The sequence below is a fragment of the Dendropsophus ebraccatus genome, chromosome 11, assembly GCF_027789765.1.
Source record: "Dendropsophus ebraccatus isolate aDenEbr1 chromosome 11, aDenEbr1.pat, whole genome shotgun sequence".
Classification (NCBI taxonomy): domain Eukaryota; kingdom Metazoa; phylum Chordata; class Amphibia; order Anura; family Hylidae; genus Dendropsophus; species Dendropsophus ebraccatus.
This window is the reverse complement of record NC_091464.1, coordinates 39,955,158-39,975,522: the sequence shown is the minus strand read 5'-3', so window position 1 is coordinate 39,975,522 and position 20,365 is coordinate 39,955,158. Positions and strand designations below refer to the sequence as shown.

At 40.3% G+C, this 20,365-nt stretch overlaps 1 protein-coding gene across 1 annotated transcript in view; it reads right to left on the bottom strand.

Moving 5' to 3' along the window:
* Positions 1-3,334: 3,334 nt before the first annotated feature.
* The window catches only part of SMS (spermine synthase), a 105,087-nt gene continuing 88,056 nt past the window's right edge, over positions 3,335-20,365 (bottom strand). The window contains exons 10-11 of the mRNA XM_069945140.1: positions 16,119-16,234; positions 3,335-4,120 (exon numbers count right to left, since the gene is read on the bottom strand). Of these exons, the coding sequence (XP_069801241.1) occupies positions 4,081-4,120; positions 16,119-16,234 (156 nt within the window). The 3' untranslated portion in view covers positions 3,335-4,080. The remainder of the gene's footprint in view (positions 4,121-16,118; positions 16,235-20,365) is intronic.

Genomic DNA, 20,365 nt, shown 5'->3' with positions numbered 1-20,365 from the left:
AGGAATTTGTTTACATCAAGACTCATGCACAGATTTTTTTTGTTTTCAGCAGAGAGCAGCAGCCGAGAAATGGGGGAAGGAGACTGAATAGAAAATAACAAGTATGGATTGAATTCTCACCATGGGCAGTAAAATATTAAAAGTTATGTTTGAGTGGAATACTCCTTTAACCCTCCCAGCATTACAAAGAATCTACAAAATTGCAGATAAAGCCAACCAGGGACTTCTTTGTATCAGCAGTCTGGAAAGTAGGGGGAGACGGAAAGGACAGCAACATATAAAAAGTTATGTTTGAGCAGAATATCCCTTTAAGTAGTTGTAGTTACTTATATTACTGATCTTCCATTACTCCCGTAAGTATATGGGGGAAAATAAATGTAGGTTTTGGTCACAGCATTTTATGGCCACAAACTAAAGGATCTTTCCAAACATTTACACTGATGGCCCATCTACAGGACAGGCCATCAATGTCTTATCAGTGGGGTGCTGGCACCTGACATCCTGCCTCCCCATTAGCTGCTCACGTACACAATGAATAACCGGAAGAAGATCTCTCTGCTCAATTGGAAGTGGTAGCAACTAGGTTGCTGCAGTGCAGCTCCAATTTACTTCAATAAGCACTGCAGTAACCTGGTGCCACCACTACACAGTGAACGGCGCTAATTAGTTCCAGACGTTCATTGTGTATGCTCTGCCGAACAGCTGGCTGGCCAGGTGCTGACAACCATCCCATCAGACATTGATTGCCTACTTTGTGGATAGATTATTAATATAAAATGACCAGAAAACCTAACCATGACTAGACAAATTTACATATTATTATCTATGGAGACAACAGAAGTAACTGGCATTGGATGGATTATAAATGGTCTCATTATTTAGATCTTATATTAAAAAAATAACAACCCTATCCACTAATAGTAGTCAAATAAGGATGAGGGGCTTTCTTTCAAATAAATAATTAGCTATAAGTTGTAAATAAAAATTAATTAAAAATGAAAAAAAAAAGGGAATTTAACTTTTACTAATTAAAAACATTGACATCTGTGACTAAGTAAGAACTCCAGTGTGCTTTTCTCACCAGTAGTTTATAACACATTTTTGTACATAACAGGCAAATATTTTACTCCAAAAAAAACAAACATAATCTTCCTTTTTTTTTTTTTTACAAAAATTACTCACTGTACATTACGCTAATGTATCCGTATAATATGGTCATGTTCAATGTTATAGTTAGCGTTTAGTGCAAGTAGACAATATAAAAATTAATGTGCCTAGTTTTTGTTCAAAGTACAGTATATTCAACTCCACATTTCACTCTGCAAATGATCACAATTACACCAGAAGTCATGGGAAATCACAAGCACTTTAGTTGATTTATTTATTTTTTTGTATTGCTGCTATCCTGCCTATGTTCTAGGACTGAGCAGACAAACCACACATAAATCTACTACATAAGAACACCTGTGCTACGTATTGTTTTTGTAACCACAAGATCTAAAGTTTGTAGATTCTACTACTTTTGAGTACATATGGTTGTGTAAGAGATAGCTGGTCGAATATAATGCTGGTTGCATTTTAATTCTGTACCCGCCATGCTGGCCAGCTGCCGGATCAGCGGTGAGCTCCTCTGTGAAACCCGAAGGTTGGGTCTCGTGCGTTGCGATCTCATTGTGTGTTGGTATCCAAGGAGACCCAAACTTCTGGTTTAACAGAGGTACTCATGACACGACAGGTACATGTTAAACTTTTAGGGAATGGAATTAAACTCTGGATTGCTGTAGTGATGGGTTTATTGCTTCTTAAAGCATTATATATGTTCAATGGTTTAGAACCTGTACAGTGGTAGACATTGGTCCTCCAGGTCTGTATTATAGTCTGGAGGCACTCTATTTGCTTTTAGGCACTCAGAATCTGTGGGGAAAAATCTTGGTGTCCCTGTGTATTAAATGTGAAGCGCGTAAGGTGCGGTATGGGCTCGTGTGAAAGTGACCTACAAGTTACTATTGACACAGGCAGCTACTAGTTGTCACAGGCAGCACTTGTCAACGGATGGCAAATTGATGCGGTTCACCTCTTTGCCATAAGCACTTAGTTAAAGGGAACCAATTATCAAGATTTAGTGTTCCGAGTTATAATAATGTTGTTATAAAGCATTCTACAGCATTCTCTACCATATAAGATGCTCCCTTCCCGTCGTCTCCGTCTACCCGAAAATGTAGTTCTATATATTGCCGGGCTGCAGTCACTCCCCTCCGCCCTCTCTGAGCGTGGTTCCCAAACCAGAAGGCATATCATTCAAAGGAAGCCCAAAGAGGATGATTTTCAGCGTAGATGGAAGTGACTACAGCCCAGGAGCTCTGACTAGTTGAGGGAGAGATGCCGTCCACATGACTAGTTAGCGCCGATTTGTATACCACACAGGAAGAATTATAACTGTGTTTTCGGGGAGATGGAGTCAACGGGAAATGAGCAGCTTATATGGAAGGGAACACTGCAACATGCTTTATTACAACATTACTGTAACTAGGAACACGTAAGCTTGATGATTGTTCCCTTTAATAAAGAGAGTAGTCAGCATACCAAAAGTGCGTTTATCTTGTTGCTCCTAATATTTATTATCCATATGGAAATACTCTATTTCTGAGCCAAATTCTTTAAAGCCCTTCCTAAGGCTGGCTCTAGGCTCCTTGGTTAGTACAGAAGGGTCAATACCTGCGTCTGGCACAGCTGAAGTGCCCGTTCTCTAGTGTTTCCAGTTTCCAATGTCTTCTCACTATTACTTGAAACCTTGTCTTCCAGCCTGGAGTAGGGCATACATATCCTAAACGTTGCTTTAAAAAAATTTACTTTTACAGTTTTGTAAATTTTGCTCAGGAATAATAAATATTAAAAGCAACAAAACTCCTTTTTGATGCACCATCTACTTTTTATTGACTGAATATTTAAAGTAGAAATGTAAAGGGCTTTCTTTAGTTTTCTATGGCCTTCTGCTAAGACTCAACATCTCTGGCTGTCACTAGGAAAATAACAAATGGAAGCTCAACTTGAATAAAGTGTGCAATACAAAGTATGCAAAATATAGCACCAAACAATACACCAAAGGAAAATAGCATTGCCGGACCTCTGTTACATAAGGCCAGTTGCTGTCAATAAGGGATGTTAGCATTGTGCATCACTAATAACTAAAATGCAGTAATATGCATATGCTGTATCAGACCCACAAAGTTAGCTAAGAATCGAATATTTTATAATCTTTGAAAAAAAGCCAAATGTGTGTGTATATATATATATATATATATATATATATATATATATATATATATATTAGCATCTCTGTTTCAACAAGTGTTACAATTTTTTTGTAAAAGTCAACAGCTATGTTAGAAGGTAGAAGAGAGTCCCTTCAAACATATCAATGATGCCCGGAATATTACTTAGCAGCATAGCCATACAGGGAATAACTATTTAGTTAGCTAGGGTCTTGTGTAGAACACTTTGATTTCACAGTTATAAGGCTGCTCGACCACGCCAGACTTGTATCAGTCATCCACCAATGCTATAATCCTAGTTAACGGAGTTAACATGGTAAATATTGTGAATTAAGAACAAATAATATCTCTCCATGTATATATAGATAATATACACATAATAACATTTTTGAAGACCTGCTTAAAATACTAGAGGTCTAATGACACACATATCTTCAAAAAAAACAAACAAAAAAAAACAACGACAACAAAAAAAAGTAAGTCACATTCTTTAGGTTCAGTGCATTAAGCAGCTTATAGCTTGCTAACAATCTCCAAGCTGACTTTTGATAAAAAGGAAAAGGGGAAAAAAAACACATAACACAATACAAGATTAAAGTAACATCATACCAGTCCAAGAAAAATTATTTTAAATTCACCCTTTTTTTGTCAAACTTAAACGGTATCTTAAATCGCCAAACACACTTGTACTAATCCTTCTTAAAATTATCTACAGAGTATAACTTAAGCTTTTCACAATGCCCACATGCAGCAGGTGCTAAGCCTAATATGCTCCATGCAGCGTGGAAGAGTTTGATCTATAGAACGCTCAGGATCTGCTTTTCTTCCATATTCTGTAAAACACCCATCTGGAGAAAAAGATTCATTAAGGAGAATGAAGGATGATACTGAACAGACACCGACGGATAACGTGCACAGGGTCAGGTTCCTAGAAGCCCAGTACATTCCAAGAGAAAAAAAAGCATTTTTAGCTGAAAGGATATTGTGTACTCACCTGGAATTATAAAACAATGACAAATGCATTACCATTCTACTCTCCAGAGCCCTATATGCAGATCTATGAATTAAACGTATTACTGTGTATCCACAGACGGAATTAACCCTAGAAAGCATGTGATGCAAAACAGAACCATGTCCGATTTTAAATCTGAAAACTTCACAATTACACTACTAACAGCTGCATAGCTATAGGACTTGGAGAGGCCGCAGTTGCAACTGGACCTTTGGTTTGGGGGAAGCCCCAGGCCTCTTCCTAAGTGAAAGCACAGCACCACTACAAGTTTGGAAGTGCACTAAGGGCTAATGCTAGGGCTGGGTGATTAATTTATTTGCCTAATATTTGTGAATCGATTTCATTTTCTTTGAAAATAGTGAATTCGATTTAAAAAAAAAGAAAGTGTGCTCTGGAGGTCATAGCGGGACCACACACCCGCACCCACATGATTGCTGCCGACTGCCTGCACGCACCCACAAGATGCCCGCACCTACGCGTACTGGTGGGGTGCCGTCCCTAGTCACCAGCCTGGCCTTCACCAAGAACCAGCCCAACGGCCTGGGAGGTAAGAAGCCTGCAGGTCTATGCTGTACAGTGCTGGGTATATACTGTGCATAGCATGAGTGTGCTATTACACTGTACAGTGTTACTACTATGGCTACTACCACCCCCACTCTTGAAACTACTACTCCCACTACTATGGCTACTACTACTCCCTTTTCAGATACTACTACTCCCATTACTATTGTTACTACTACCCCCACTCCTGGTACTACTACTTTCATTACTATTGCTACTACTACTCTTATTCCTGATACTACTACTTCCAATACTATGGCTACTACTACTCCCACTCCTGATACTATTACTCCCACTATTACTACTCTCTTTATATACTACCCCCCCCCTCATCTTCTATACCTCTACTATTACTCCACCCCTCATCCACTATGCCTCTACTACTACTACACCCAATTGTAATTAACAAAAAAAAAAAATCGAGATTTAAATCAAGGATCAAGACATTTTTAAACCGAGAGTTAGAGTAAGCATGTCACATGGGTAGTCTATGAAGTGCCCGAGTTACTGTGCTCCGTTATAAATTGAGTGCATCTAAAGCATCAGGAATTTACTTAAGACTGGCATGTGAAAAGCCAATCTGTATTTGGGAAACTTGTTAGAAAAACAGAACTACTACTACTAATATAGTATAATAAAATCTGGCCCAGATTTAAATAAATAATTAAAAAAAAAACATATTCAAGGGAGGACATTCAATCTAAAACTTATACTGTGCTGCTCACACTAGCGCACGCCTTGTTGCAGTAAGCCTGGGGGAAGAAAAAAAAAGGTTTTATTCATTACATGCAAGCAAAGATCTTGAAAAGGAGGAGGAAGAATTAAAGCGCAAACTACTGACTTATAGCTCTAATTTACTTACATAAAACCATAAAAATCCTTTACTCTAGACTTTTATATTACCCACTGATTATTCTCTGTTTTCAAATCCCACTAACAACTGGATTTTCTAAATGGTAACTATCCAGTTGCAGAGAATCCTTTTAGCTATTAAAATCTAATTTTCCATGGTCAGGCTTGGTTCAGAAATCCTTGAGAGTGGACGGTCCATAAATAATGTGATGAGGACAGCACATGAGTGAATGAACAAGGTTCCTGTAAAGGCGAAGGGCTCACGTCTGTCGCAATCACAGCAGAATGGACATGATGAACGGCCTGTGTCCCTGTTATTCAATATTACCCATGTTGCTGTCACTCTGTCATACTTATCGTCCCCCAGTCACGGTCGTTTGTTTTCATGTTGTACCAGATTTAGACTAATGCTGCAATTTTTAACACTAAGTTAGTCCTTCAAAAATAAACAAACTGAGACAGACCAAGGAGAGGAAGAAAGGAATGCTAAGAAACCAAACGGTCAATTTATTCCTGCCAAGGTAAAAAGTATTTCCAATAACACTGTACTTCCTGTAGAGTCTGGGACATTGTCAGCTAGCCCTCCGACTCAAGTGATATCCTGGGAGAAAGGGGACATTTGCGTTTTTTTTATTTGGTTTGTATACCCAACACTCATTGCCAGCAATATAAATGATTATGTGTAACAAGTCTACTCACATTTAGGGGTTGCACAATGTTTTTTTGCACACAATGCAATTGCAACCTTGGAATCTAGATCTTAAGTCTTAAGGCATTATTACACATATTGGACCGATTTTCAGACGTTATTGATAATTGCTTGGTGTAATAGCTACTGTTAAAAGTCAATGATCAGCTGACATGCACGATGTTGGCTGATTCTTCTCTTTCAACATGTTGAAAAATTTGTCAACGAATTGTGCTCTGCGTAATATAAGCGGTGGCAGCAGACCACCACTATGTCCTATGGGCTCCCCTCCCCCAGCTTCCTCCCCCCCCCCCGCCCACTTCACTCTTACCGACTCACTGTCGGCATGCGTAATAGTGACGGCCGTGAGTGGGGAACATGGAGCAAGCGAGTGCTGATCTGACAGGTTGGCACTAACTTGCTACTCACCATCAGCACATGGGCCTTAACTTGTTATACAGTATGCTATTTCCCCTCAGGATACGTAAACGTTATACACATTAAAAAAAAACATTAAAATCACCCCCATTATACACCAATAATGTACCTTCACATATACTGTATCACAGCAGATTTTCATGCTGTTAATTTCTCACAGTGAAATCTGCTGCAGCACTGACTACTATTAAAACCTATGGCACGACTTTGCAGCAGATTTTCATTCTGCCCCAAGAATATAGTACCTAAGCCTTGTAAATATTAGATGTTTAATAGCTGTCATGTTAAAAAAAAAATTATGGCGCTATACAAATACATTTTATTATTATTATTATTATAAAGAGATCCGCCATGATACGGTACGTATAAGGTTCCCCAAAACTTATATCTATACAAATACAGAGTCTCAAAACTTAAAGAGTCACTGTCGTATTTATTTATTTATTTTTTTTGCACAAATCAATAGCCCAGACAATTTTAACCCTTAGACGACCCAGGGCGTATAGTTACGCCATGGAAGTCTGTCCCCAGACGACCTAGGGCGTAACTGTACGCCCTGGGTGTTTCTCACGCTATGAAGCGTGCTCCGGAGCGGAGCGCGCTTCATAGCAGGTGGGGGCCGGCTGCAATCAGCAGCCGGGACCTCACCGGCAATGACACGCTGCAGCGATCGCGCTGCCGCGTGTCATTAACTCCTTAAACGCCGTGATCGCGGCGCGACCGCGGCGTTTAAGTGTGAGTGACAGGGGGAGTCCCCTGTCACTTACCGATCGGGAACCCCGCAGTGTGACTGCGGGGGTCCCGATCGGTAAAACGGGCCGCCGGAGCTCTCTCACCTGCCTCCGTGCGGTCCGATCGGCGCTCTGGTCACTGAGCCTGCACAGGCAGGCTCAATGAGCAGAGCGCCGATAACACTGATCAATGCTATGCCTATGGCATAGCATTCATCAGTGTAAAAATCCAAGTACTGTATGTACAAGTCCCCCAAAGGGACTTCAAATGTGTAAAAAAAAAAAAGTTAAAAACACTAACACACTACCCCAAAACCCCTCCCCCAATAAAAGTCTAAATAACCCCCCTTTCCCATTATATAAATAAAACATATAAAAATAAATAAATAGATAAACATATAATATACCGTAGCGTGCGTAATTGTCCGATCTATTAAAATATAACAAGCGTCATTGCGAACGGTAAACGGCGTACACGAAAAGAGGGAAAAAAGTGCGCGGATTACCGATTTTATGTTACATTATATATATAAAAAAATTAATAAAAAGTGATCAAAACGTCCGATCTTCACAAATATGGTATTAATAAAAACTAGAGATCATGGCAGAAAAAATGACACCCCATACAGCCCCGTAGGTGAAAAAATAAAACCTTTATAAGCGTCACAATAGTCCCATTTTATTTATAATTAATTGCCAAAAAAAAGGATTTCATTTAAAAAAATATATATAACATTAGAGAATCTGTGTAACCTGCATATGGTTGTGTTCGTACTGACCTATAGAGTAATGGTATCATGTCGCTTTTACCATATAGTGCATTACGTAGACACAGGAACCCCCCAAACCTTACCATATTGTATTCTTTTTTGCGATTTCACCAATTTATATCTTCATAAATAATATATTTGGGATTCCATCATACATGTTATGGTAAAATGAATGACGCCATTACAAAGTACAACTATTCCTGTAACAAATAAGCCCTTACATGGCCTGTAGATAAAAAACTGAAAGTGCTGGAGCTCTTAGAAGGGGAGGAGGGAAAAACGGAAACACTAAGATCAAAATTTGCGCGGTCCACTGGGTCATTTTGGGCCTGGTCCTCAAAGGGTTAAGAAACTTTGTAATTGGGTTTATTAGCCAAATATGCAATTATCTGCATTCAAAAAGCCTTTTCCCAGGTCCCCCCCCTCCTCTTTTCCATCCACTGCAAAAAATCAGGAAATTGTGACTTGTTGCATCAGACGTACCCAGTCTGGTCTATAGAGAGGGGAGGAGGGAGGGGGGAGGAGGGAAGTAGCCGACAGCAGAAAGCTGAGAACAAAGGATTAGAGGCACAGAGCTGGGTGAACTCTGTATTCAGAGGTCAGAGAGGTCTGTGCTGACTGTCAGAGGAGATAGAGGGTGATGTATTTGTAGATTAACTCTTTGTTGTCCAGTTTTGGTGTTTTATTTAGCTCTCTCCATAGGAGAACAATGAAGACGGGGGGAGAGCTTCAAACTGCTTTTTCATGATAAAAATGCATTTTTCTGCTAATAAACCCAAATACAAAGTTTCTTAAAATCGCCTGGACTATTCATTTCTGCAAAAAAAAAAAAAAATTCATGACAGTGACACTTTAAGAAATAAAAAGCCCCAGGAGATGCACTATGTTCCTGGCTGTAATGCAACTTATTGCAGAAGGACCCTTCCCTTACATCCCTGAGGAAAAGAGAAGCAATACGCAGGAAATTAAAGAGATTTTCAAAATAAAAAATTCTGGCAGCATATGTGATAAAATAACAAAAATGACAGTACTGGCCTGTTAATCTACCCGCTGCTCCAGCGCCAATGTTCTTGTGGTCCCCCACTGGTTTTAGTTTACATAGCACTAGCTATGACGTGTAGGCAATTTTATCTCTCATTTCTAGGTTTAGAAGCATGGATGACTTTAGCCAATGCAACTAATAGGTACAATAACAGAAATAAATGCTAGAAACCAATGAACATGAACTTAGCATAGCGGACATTCTCTATACTATGAATGTTCTGCATGCCAATGACTGATGGAATAATTCAATTTTTATCAACTGGTTTCATAAAGTTATACAAATTTGTAAATTATAGTTAAAAAAAATTCAAGTCTTCCAGTACTTATTATCTTCTGTACACTCTGCAGGAAGTGGTGTATTCTTTCCAGTCAGCCATGGCGCTCTCTGTTGGCGCTCTCTGCTGCCACCTCTGCCCATGACAGAAACTGTCCAAGGAAGGAAAGGTTTTCTATTGGGATGTGTTACTGCTCTGCACAGTTTCTGTCACGGACAGAGGTGGCAGCAGACAGCACTGTGTCAGACTGTAAAGAAACCACCACATCCTGCAGGACATTCAGCAGCTGATAAGTACTGGAAGCCTAGAAGTAATTTACAAATCTGTATAACTTACTGACACAAGTTGATTTGAAATGTCAGTGCAGTGGATTATGCACAATTCTACTGTAATGAAGAGGAGTTGTTTGTGCCACACTCTAGCAAGCCTCACCACTCCTTCCTCCTCCCTCTCCTTCATGAATAATCAATGCTGCCCAGCCTCCTGCTCGCTCAGCTGTCAGCCAGTGTCTCTGATTGCAGATTTGTCCTCTGTAGGTAGGTTATGTCTGAAAGAAACACTCAGATATAGTTGAATCCCTGACCCCAAATGTGTTAGAGCTGTGGTCTAGGGGTAACTCACCTGTCTAGAGACCTGTCAGCTGTTCATTCTTTGGTTCAAATCCCCTGATGGAAATGAAATATAGCTCTTTATTTTTTCTCTCATTATTGTATCATTTTGCTCAGTATTTTGACACCAAAACCAGGAGTGGATTTAACATGCACAAAGGCTATGTACTGTTGAAATTGAGTAAATGGCTGCCATTTATTTACAGCCATTGTTATAAAATAACCTCAGTTATTTTCCATTAAATTGTGGCCATCCACTTAATTTCAACAGGGATTTGAACCAAAGATTGAACTGCTGGCAGGTCCCTAGACAGGTGAGTTGTCCCTAGACCACAGCTCCAACACATTTGGGCTCAGAGAGTCAACTATATGTGAGTGTTTCTTTCAGACAAACTGCCTACAGAGGACTGACCTGCAATTTAGAGACACTGCCTGACAGCTGAGCGAGCAGGAGGCTGGGCAGCATTGATAATTTGTAAAGAAGGAGGAGGAAGGAGTGGTGAGGCAACCAGAGTGTGGCACAAACAACTCCTCTTTGACACTTCATTACAGTAGACCTGAGACTGTGCATAACCCCTTGCACAGACAAATTGCCAAAAGGTACCATGCTCCCAAGGGAACTGACAGCTACAGCAAGGTGTCAGAACCTCAGGTAGGGCCCAGGAGCTGACAGATTGCATTTAAAGCTGCTCAAACAAGAGGAAGCATGAACTATGGAGACACTTCTTTATTACAACCAACTATGGCACACTGCATTGTTTCAGAGGAAAAAAACATGGTTTTAAAGCTGTCCAGGAACAGGTATTCAAATAACTGGAGTGGTCCCAGCCAGCCTCTTCTCGCCCTACTGGGCTAGATATTACACAGATTGGTTAAAGGGACTGTACCATCAGGCCTGGACTGAAGCACTGGAGGCAGGCTAACCCATCCCCAGTGGGAGGAAACCTCTGCCCCTCTATGACACTGCTCCATTAGAATCAATGGAGCTGTATCATAGAAGAACGGGGGTTTCCTCCCATTGGGGTTGGTCAGCCCACCTCCAGTGCTTCAGCCTGGGCCTGATGGTACAGTCCCTTTAAGGTTTATCAATTAAGCCAGAGGGCCAGAGAAGCTGGCTGGGATAACCATTCCTGGATGGATTGTTAGCCATGATTTCCCTAAAACACTGCAGCATTTCAGAGGTTCTAATAAGGGAGCCTGCCCCTGCCTGTGACCCGGCAGCACAGAATAAATAAATGATTCCTTTTAAATAAAGTATAGCACTTTATATGCTTCTTGCACTGTCTTAATGGTCTATATTCCAAAGACAAATGGCAATTATTGCTGTGCACCATAAAGAGTCCTGCGCTGCAATGATCATTCATCATATAAGAAATCGCAGAGGATTAAACCAACTTTAACTACCGAGACAGGAGTTATCTGATACATTTAAAACATTTCATCTCCATAGAAATAAAGAATGGGCTTCTTCCCTGTCAGACATGTTCTCATTGATACTCCGTCTGTATACTTCTGTGCCATCCCATGCATCTAAATGATCTAACTGCATCCTTAAGGCAAACACTGACTCAAGCTATCGTCTATGGAAAACACATGATAAATGGATTTAAAAAGTAGCTTATTTACTTTACTGGATGCAGCAAAATGCAAAAACTGGCTGAAATAAAAGTGGGGGAAAAAGCATTTCTGTATCCACTACAACCCGTTAAACGGGATCTGGCAATGCTTTTACATTTTTTGAATAAACTAAATAATATAAAATAGGGAGAAAAACCTTTATCGACTGTGGACACAGATATACAGGTCACACGCCAACCAGCTGTTTGCCACAGTTTGTACAGTGCTGATCCTCACCAGGAGGAGGTTACAAAGAGGATGGGTGAGAGGTGACTGTCTACCATAGTGACAGCAATTTACATCCATATCCATAAAGATTTTGATTATAACAGTGCACCTTATTATGCTGGTAGAGATCTCATAGGATGTGAAAATATAGCTTAACGGTGCCTTCACACGTACCGGATCTGCAGCAGATTTGATGGCGCTGATTTGAATCTGCAGCAGATCAGATGGCCCAGATTAGATTCAAAGCACATCTGCGCCATCAAATCTGCTGCAGATCCTGTACGTGTGAACACACCCTTAGGCTATGTACACACTACTAAAAAGTACGGCCATACTTTTTATGGTGTGGAACACTGCCTTCTCTGCTATGGGATCCCGGCCAGAGCGTATACACATAGTATACACTCCGGCCAGGATCCCATATGGCGCCGTAAAGAACGGACCTGTCAGTTCACACAATGAAGCGAGCGGCTCCGACCGCAAGCTTCATTGTGTGCTGTGCGAAGTTCTGATGCGGGCGCGCACGCTGATGCGCCCGCATCAGAACACTGGGGCCGGAAAGATCATCCGGGATGATCTTTGCAGAGACTGGCCGTTCCGTGACCCGGCCGGGTCATGGAACGGCCAGTCTCTCACGTAGTGTGAACATAGCCTTAAGGGGTTATCTAGTGCTACAAAACATGGCCACTTTCTTCCAGAGACAGCACCAGCCTTGTCTCCAGTCTGGTTTTGCTACTCAGTTCCATTGAAGTTGAATGGAGCTTAAAGGGGTACTCTGGGCGGGGGTTATTTTTAGGGTATGGCCGGGGCAGGGGTGGAAATAGAGATCGCCGGTCACTTAAAGGACAAGTGCCATGAAAAACTTTTTCCCAGTAATTGAAGCACATTACAAATTTATATAACTCTGTGATATGCTTCAATCACCTATCTGCCTCCCTTCCCTGTCTTTTCCCCCCTCCACCCCCCACCAGGAAGTGTCCTGACTAACACAGACCTAATTACTGTCGTCATTGTCACCAAGCTCTTCTCTTGTTACAGCAGCCTCCCCCCTCCCCTGCCTTGTCAGGTGATTCAGCTTGCTCAGCTCCCATTGGCTGAACAACTGCAAGCCATCACTTGGACTGGGAAGGGGGGGCTGCTGTGACAGGACCTAGAGCAGCCCTCCTGCTGATGACTCATCCTCACAAGAAGGAGCTGCCTGGTGACGGTGACGGCAGTCATTAGGTCTGTGTGAGTTAGGACACTTCCTGGTGGGGGGTGGAGGGGGGAAAAGACAGGGAAGGGAGGCAGATAGGTGATTGAGGCATATTACAGAGTTATATAACTTTGTAATGTGCTTCAATTACTGGGAAAAAGTTTTTCACGGCACTTGTCCTTTAACTCCCTGATTACATCGCCATGTCCCGGATCGCGCCGCCCTGTTCTTCTGTCCTGCGGCCGCTTCCTGGTCTGAGGTGTGGCTTGAGACGTGACATCTCATGGCAGCTTAGCCATTCAGCGGTTGTAGCGGAGTCCCGCTTCCTCCGCTAAATAGCTGGGCTGCCTTGAGAAGTCACATTGAAGTAGCAGTTCAGACCAGGAAGCGGCCGCGGGACGGAAGAATGGGGCGGCACGATCCGGGACCCGGCGATGGAATCAGGGAGGCAAGTGACCAGCGGCCTCTATTTCCACTACTTCCCCGGCCATACCCTAAAAATAACCCCCACCCGGAGTACCTCTTTAATTGCAAACCACACCTGAACTGGAGACAAGAGGGGTGCTGTCTCTGGAAGAAAGTGGCCATGTTTTTGTATCACTGGATAACCCCTTAAGCTATATTTTTACATCTTTAACATGAGATCTCCACCAAGCTGTCTGATTTTACCACACAGGACAGAGTCAATTGAAAACAGTAATAATACTGTGTGAATTGTAACAACTAAGGGAGTTGCAACATAACTCCGGGTGACAACCTAAAACTTACATTGTGTGAATTCGACTTGCGAATCTGGTGTGAATATGTTTTATTATCCAAAGCTGCTTGAACAATACTGACATGTGATTTTTATGCTCTGCTAGGGCCCAGCAGCAGCAAATAAACAATGTATCACTTATGATACATAAGAGATCTCCAGTCTTTTAATATATATATTTTTTCTCTAGAAACACCTTGGGAGTCAATTTTTTTTCCCCCTAATTCCAAAACCATGTGAGTTTATGGCCTATAAAATGACAGACGATTGCCTCTATTTCTTTAAAAACACACAAAGGGCAACACATTACTCAAAGCTACAAAACAATGACTATAAAAAGCACAACAATAACAGCCGAGTGAAAAGAAAACGTAGTGTGTTACATGATTTTTCTCATCTGCTGGGATGACATTCGGCCAGGCACATGGCAACCAGATGTCGAGCTTCTGCTCTTTCTAGGTCAGTGGTAATTTGATAAACTTCACAGTTTTGGGGAAGATTCTTGCTAAAATTGAAATGGTATTATTATCAGTAATTTTATTTAAAGAAAAAAAAAATATTAAATGTACTTAATTCCAAATAATTCTGCTTAAAGAGGATGTCTGACTTTAGGCAACCCTTTTCCGCATACTCTGAGGACACTAGGGCATATGAGGTAATAGAGGTGTTACACCGAAAAGGAACTCAGAAACAGATGTCACTATCCTTGTATGAGTGCATGAGAGTCATAATCATCATCTGAAGTATAGGTAGATGCAAAGTCTACAAGTAGAAAGTGCATGCAACAACCTACTAGCTCATTCCCTCATAAAACAGCATACTATTGTGCCAAAGAGAACTGATGGAGTGTTAACCCTTTCCTAACAGCCAATTATAAATGTTCTCATTTTTAAGAGCCATAACTTTTTTTTCCATCCACATAGCTGTGTGAGGCTTAGTTTTTACTATGGGACTAGTTATATTTGTTGACAGCATGATCTGTCCCTCCACATAAAGTATTGAAAAACTTTATATGTGGGCTTGACTAGAAAAATACAGGACAATTCCACCATTGTTTTACTATGCAGTAACTATGACAGATCAGCTTTATTCTCTGGGTCAGTACAATTAGGGAAATACCAAATACATGGTAACGGTAAAATCTGTTTATAACATGTATACATAGTAACTTATATATTACAGTACAGTATGTGAGCACTCCCCATCTCTGAATTCAACAAGATTCAATTCAATAAGATCACATAGTTCAACAGTAACTAAGGGTAAGTTATAAATTTAAATATAAAACTACATGTGCTGTAAGCTTTTTCCCTAAGAGTTGTACCGGAGAAGTGATGGCTCAGAAACACGTCCTAACATTCAGGAATTTTAGGATGGAGAGACAGTCCATGATCTTGCTTTCGCCTTTTACTACTCTGAGTAGATGGCATAGTAACATTCCTACTATAATGTGCCTGCACTTACACTCACCCATTCACACTGCTGTATAGAAAAGTTTCTGTCACTGTCCTCCTGCACAGCTCTGTGTTTCTCACCTCCTGATTGGTCCATGCTGAACACACACCCCTTCTCCATTGCTGTCATGTGACCACACAGACCTCTGACAGCAGTCCTGCTTCTCTATTCTAGCCTGTTGTACTACACTACTGCATTATAGGGATCTGCAGTTCTATCCTGTATCTGCAAACTGCTGTTGTTTCTTCAGGTTTATGCAGTTACTATACATTATACACCACATGCTGATTGCTATACTGTACAGTAGCTTATAATACAGCTGTATTTAGCTGTTTCTGATTGTTTGTTTCATCTGTTCTTCATGTTATTCAGAATATAAAATCCTTATTTTTGGGGTGTGGAACCAACTGTCTGCATATCAGTGATTTCTTATGGGTAAATTTGCTTTGGTTTTAGGGTACAAACCCACACACCGTATACGCAGCAGATACGCAGCAGATTTGATGGTGCAGATTTGATGCTGTGTTCAGTTATTTAGATCTAATCTGCTGCGTATTTTATATGGCTTTTTCCTAGAAAAATGTTAAGGCACAATTGTAAGTTTACAAAGGATACAGCTCCATGTAGGAGGGAACACACACTATCTCCTTAGAGAATTCCACAGGGCAATAAAGCATGTTCAGCTGTTCTTCGTAGAGTGTCAGAGCCTCAGTCAGGTTTACACAGTTTCCCTGTGGGAGGAAGCAGAAGTGGAAAGTAAAGGTGAATTATAAGCTTATTGACAAGTATTATAAATGATGACCTTGTGAGGACTTCCAAAGTAAAATAGGAACTTGCCATTTATCACAGGAAGTGTCTGGGCTAAGTATTACACAGATCAGAAGTGTAGTTAACCCATGAAGTAGTTTAGGACATCTCCAAACAATTCCTGGTTATCCACTAGGTAAAAAATTATTATTATTACTTTTATTTCCTATCAGTGGCGAAGCCCAGAAAAGGCGCTAAAGCCAGGACTATTAGTGATAACACTATATTAGGAACTTTTATATCTTACAATTGTCTGATATTAGAGTACCCCTTTAAAAGTGTATTATTTCATTATAGTTTAAATAAATGCAAAAAAAAAAAAAAATGTCAGAGTGTCCATAGAAAACATAAAAGGCAATCAGCACATTTTTGGTGCTGATTATACATCATAAAGCCCTATTTAAAATGACATTGAACAAAACAATCCAAACCAGGAATCACTGGATGAACAACCCATCTCTACTACATGTAATGTATTATATTACATAAAGAAAGACATCCAGACCCTAAAATCATTAAACAAGTCAACCGTCACAACATGCTGAGGCAGACAATTCCTTACTGCTCTTAAAGGAAAAAAAAAAAAAATCCATGTTGATGGCAAAACCTTCTGCCCCTTGACACGATAGATGCCTCTTTCTATTTCCTTTAGTTTTATGATACAATTTAATATAACAAATAGACAACAATCACTGTTGCTATATGGAAAGAGACAGAAAGTTTATACTGTATATCCCCTAAAAGCTTTAAATTTGCTGATACATTCAAGTGAATTCCTGAGATTTGTATACAGAATTCCAGACTGATTGCATTGGTTATTTACACTGCTTGTCCCACACACCATATAAAAAGACGGCCACATATGTAAGGCATGTGCTTTATACAAATAAAGTAACCATATATTTATTGCTTGTTTACAGGATGTAATGGCACACTTAATATTATGGTGCTTTCTTATAATAGTACTTATTTTTTTTGTGCAAGGTTCCATACACGTCATTATTGTGGATTAGACCTATTTACAGCACTGACTTCTGCCCGGGATAATTACATGCTGGAAATAAAGCATGGTACTGAGCTATGGGAAGAATTTCCTATACTACCATATACAAGGTTAATATTTCTAAGAAAAATAAATCTTCAGGGAGAATAAACAGGACAGGAGAACCACTGTCTAGGAAACAAGTAAACAATGAATTTCAGTACATTCATGTAAGTAGTATGCATCCCACAATAGAATACCGCATTTTGGTAATGATGGACCCAACATTGTTCCAAGCAAGTAATTTGCTATATACATCTCCACAGCCGCCAATATGATTCCCAAAAGGATTCATTATATTATGTATGCTCAGGGAATGCAGTGCAGAATCTTGTCATGCTTTCACCCAGAATGCTGGTGACTCCACTACTATCTCAATATTAAACATAGGCTATTTGCATATTAAGTACAGTGGTACCTTGGTTTAAGAGTAACTTGGTTTAAGAGCGTTTTGGTTTAAGAGCTCACAGTTTTTCAAAATTGTGACGTGGTTTAAGAGCATTGCTTTGATTTAAGAGCTCCCTGTACTGGGTGTGAGGGCGAGTGGGGGAGGGGCATGGTCTACATAGCGAGGTCTACAGCTCTGTACTCTGACACTGGAAGTCTCCCTCACCTTCCAAACCATAGCAGATCCACTTCAGGCTGAGGCTTACATCAGGGGACAGGACTGTGGAGGTAATCTCTCCATAGCTGTAACCCTTCTCTCCCCGGACAGAGAGTGCTGCTATACTGTGCCCACATCTGTCCTGCTCCTTCCTTCATATTCCCTGCAGTCTCTGTCAGCCCTTGTGTTTCCCATCCTCTCCATTACTGTACAGTAACTTATAATATCACATATTCTGCTGTTTCTGAATGTTTATTTCATCTGTTTTACATGTTATTCAGAATAATATATCATTGTTTTTCGGTGTGGAACCAATTGTCTGCATATCAGTGATTTCTTATGGGAAAATTTGCTTTGGTTTAAGAGTGGATTTGGATTACAAGCGCGGTCCAGAACGAATTATGCTCTTAATCCAAGGCACCACTGTATTAGAAGATTTTTGAAACTAAAAAAATGTTTGTACAGGCAAAATAACTCTCAGACATTTAGATTTGTTTTTTTTTTCTGGCATATGGAACACTTTTTCTTCCCAGGTGTTTCTCGGGCTACAGCAAATGCGGAAAGCAAATGTTTTTATATCTAAAATGGGTCCTATAAATCAGTGTGTGAACATAGCCCTATACTTAGCTGATCCTGGTGATATGGTGGTAAAATGACATTTAATAGCTGTATGAAGAAGGCTGACAATCCCATCTTACTACATAGATACTATATTACTATAGCAGACCTATCAAACTAAGGATACTATTGTGATAACGAATGCAAATAATTTCACTTCAAATCTGATGATTCCACAGCATAATTTGTTGTCTTCAATACATGGGGCTGGGGTCTAAAATCATATTGTGCTGTAAATTGTTGTAGTTTTGCAGGGAGGAATCTGTACCTCAGATCTGCAGTGGCAAATGGGCCTGGCTCATTTGTCATTGTAACTGTATCCAAGAGGTTGTCCCATCCTCGGCATAGGAGATAACTATCATTTCGCAGGGGAAGCAACTACTAGGTTCCCACAATCTTGAGAACAGGGACCCAAGCATGTGCCTCTCCCCTTTATTCACTCTCTATTGGAGATGTTAAAGATAGCTGAGTACAGGAGCTGGCTGTCTCTGCGGTTCCCATAGAGAATGAATTGAGCAGCAACATATATTAGCTTGGCTCCTTATTATTCTTAAGATCATAAGGATAGGGGACAACTTGTAATGGTGGAATAACCATCCAACTCATCCACACAGCTGTGGGCGAGACCTTAATGCGCGGTCTGTGACTGTAGGCAGGGGTCAAGTCTACGGAGCCCCGACCACAAAGCAAACCATATACGTACTAATCTCACTTTTTGCCGAACGAATCGGCTGCCACACATGGATTGGTTTTTAAAGCAGCTGTGCAGGCAAAAATTGTGCTAATTCATGGTTAAAAAAAAAAAAAGGTGTGCAATATTGTAGTACAATCCATAAGACTTGTGTGAAACCAGCCTGGAAAGCATCACTTGAAAAGGAGCGAACCTATATCTAATAAAATTATAAAAGTTACTCAACAAATCCCCAGTAATCACATACCAATGGAATATCCAAGTTTATGCCATCGATATATTATCTCAGAAAATCCCTTTAAATATCTTAGCTCAGTCCAAAATCATAGTTAATCTTGCTCAATAGCAGTAAATGCTACAGTGCAAGCTTTCTGAAAACCACCAAACACCAACACCACAAACTTGGCGTAGTTTCCGTTGACAGTAATTTGCCCTATTTCAATAGTGTTTTATTTCTGGATAGATTGTTTTTATTGTACAGCTTTAAATAGCTGCAGTGTTAAACGTAGAAAAATGTTGCATCAAAGCGGTTAACATTTTCTGTAGGATGCTACCGCTCCCGGATGAGGCATGATGTTTACCCAGGTATTTTTCTATAAAAAGCTTATAGGAAAACAAACATACCATTACCTAGGGGACAGCAGAGAACAGTCATTTAATACTGTGCTTTTCTATATAAGATATCATGACTTCTTTTAACAATTGCTGTTCATATTTAACATCACAAACATAATACTTCAGACCGGTGTGAGGAAAACAGCAATTGTACTGCATGCAACATCCGAAGATATTGCCATAAATGTCATTTTCCTCCAGATCCATCCTTGCTGGCAGGGAATTGAGGCAGGGCTTAGCCAAGAGGACATGGTCTAGGGATCGGTCAAGTTTGACATCTATATCAAGGAAAAATTGGAAGCATTTTAATGATTTTCTGTAGTTTTAATCAACTCGTGGTTTCAAGTTGAAAAAAAACTTACGAAAATACTATGTGTGAACATAGCCTAAAGATGGCTTTATTTTTAACCATCTTAAATTCAAGATTAGAATTAAACTGAGAAGGATTTTATGTTAAGCATTGCCAGCATTTCTTTCCCTTTCAT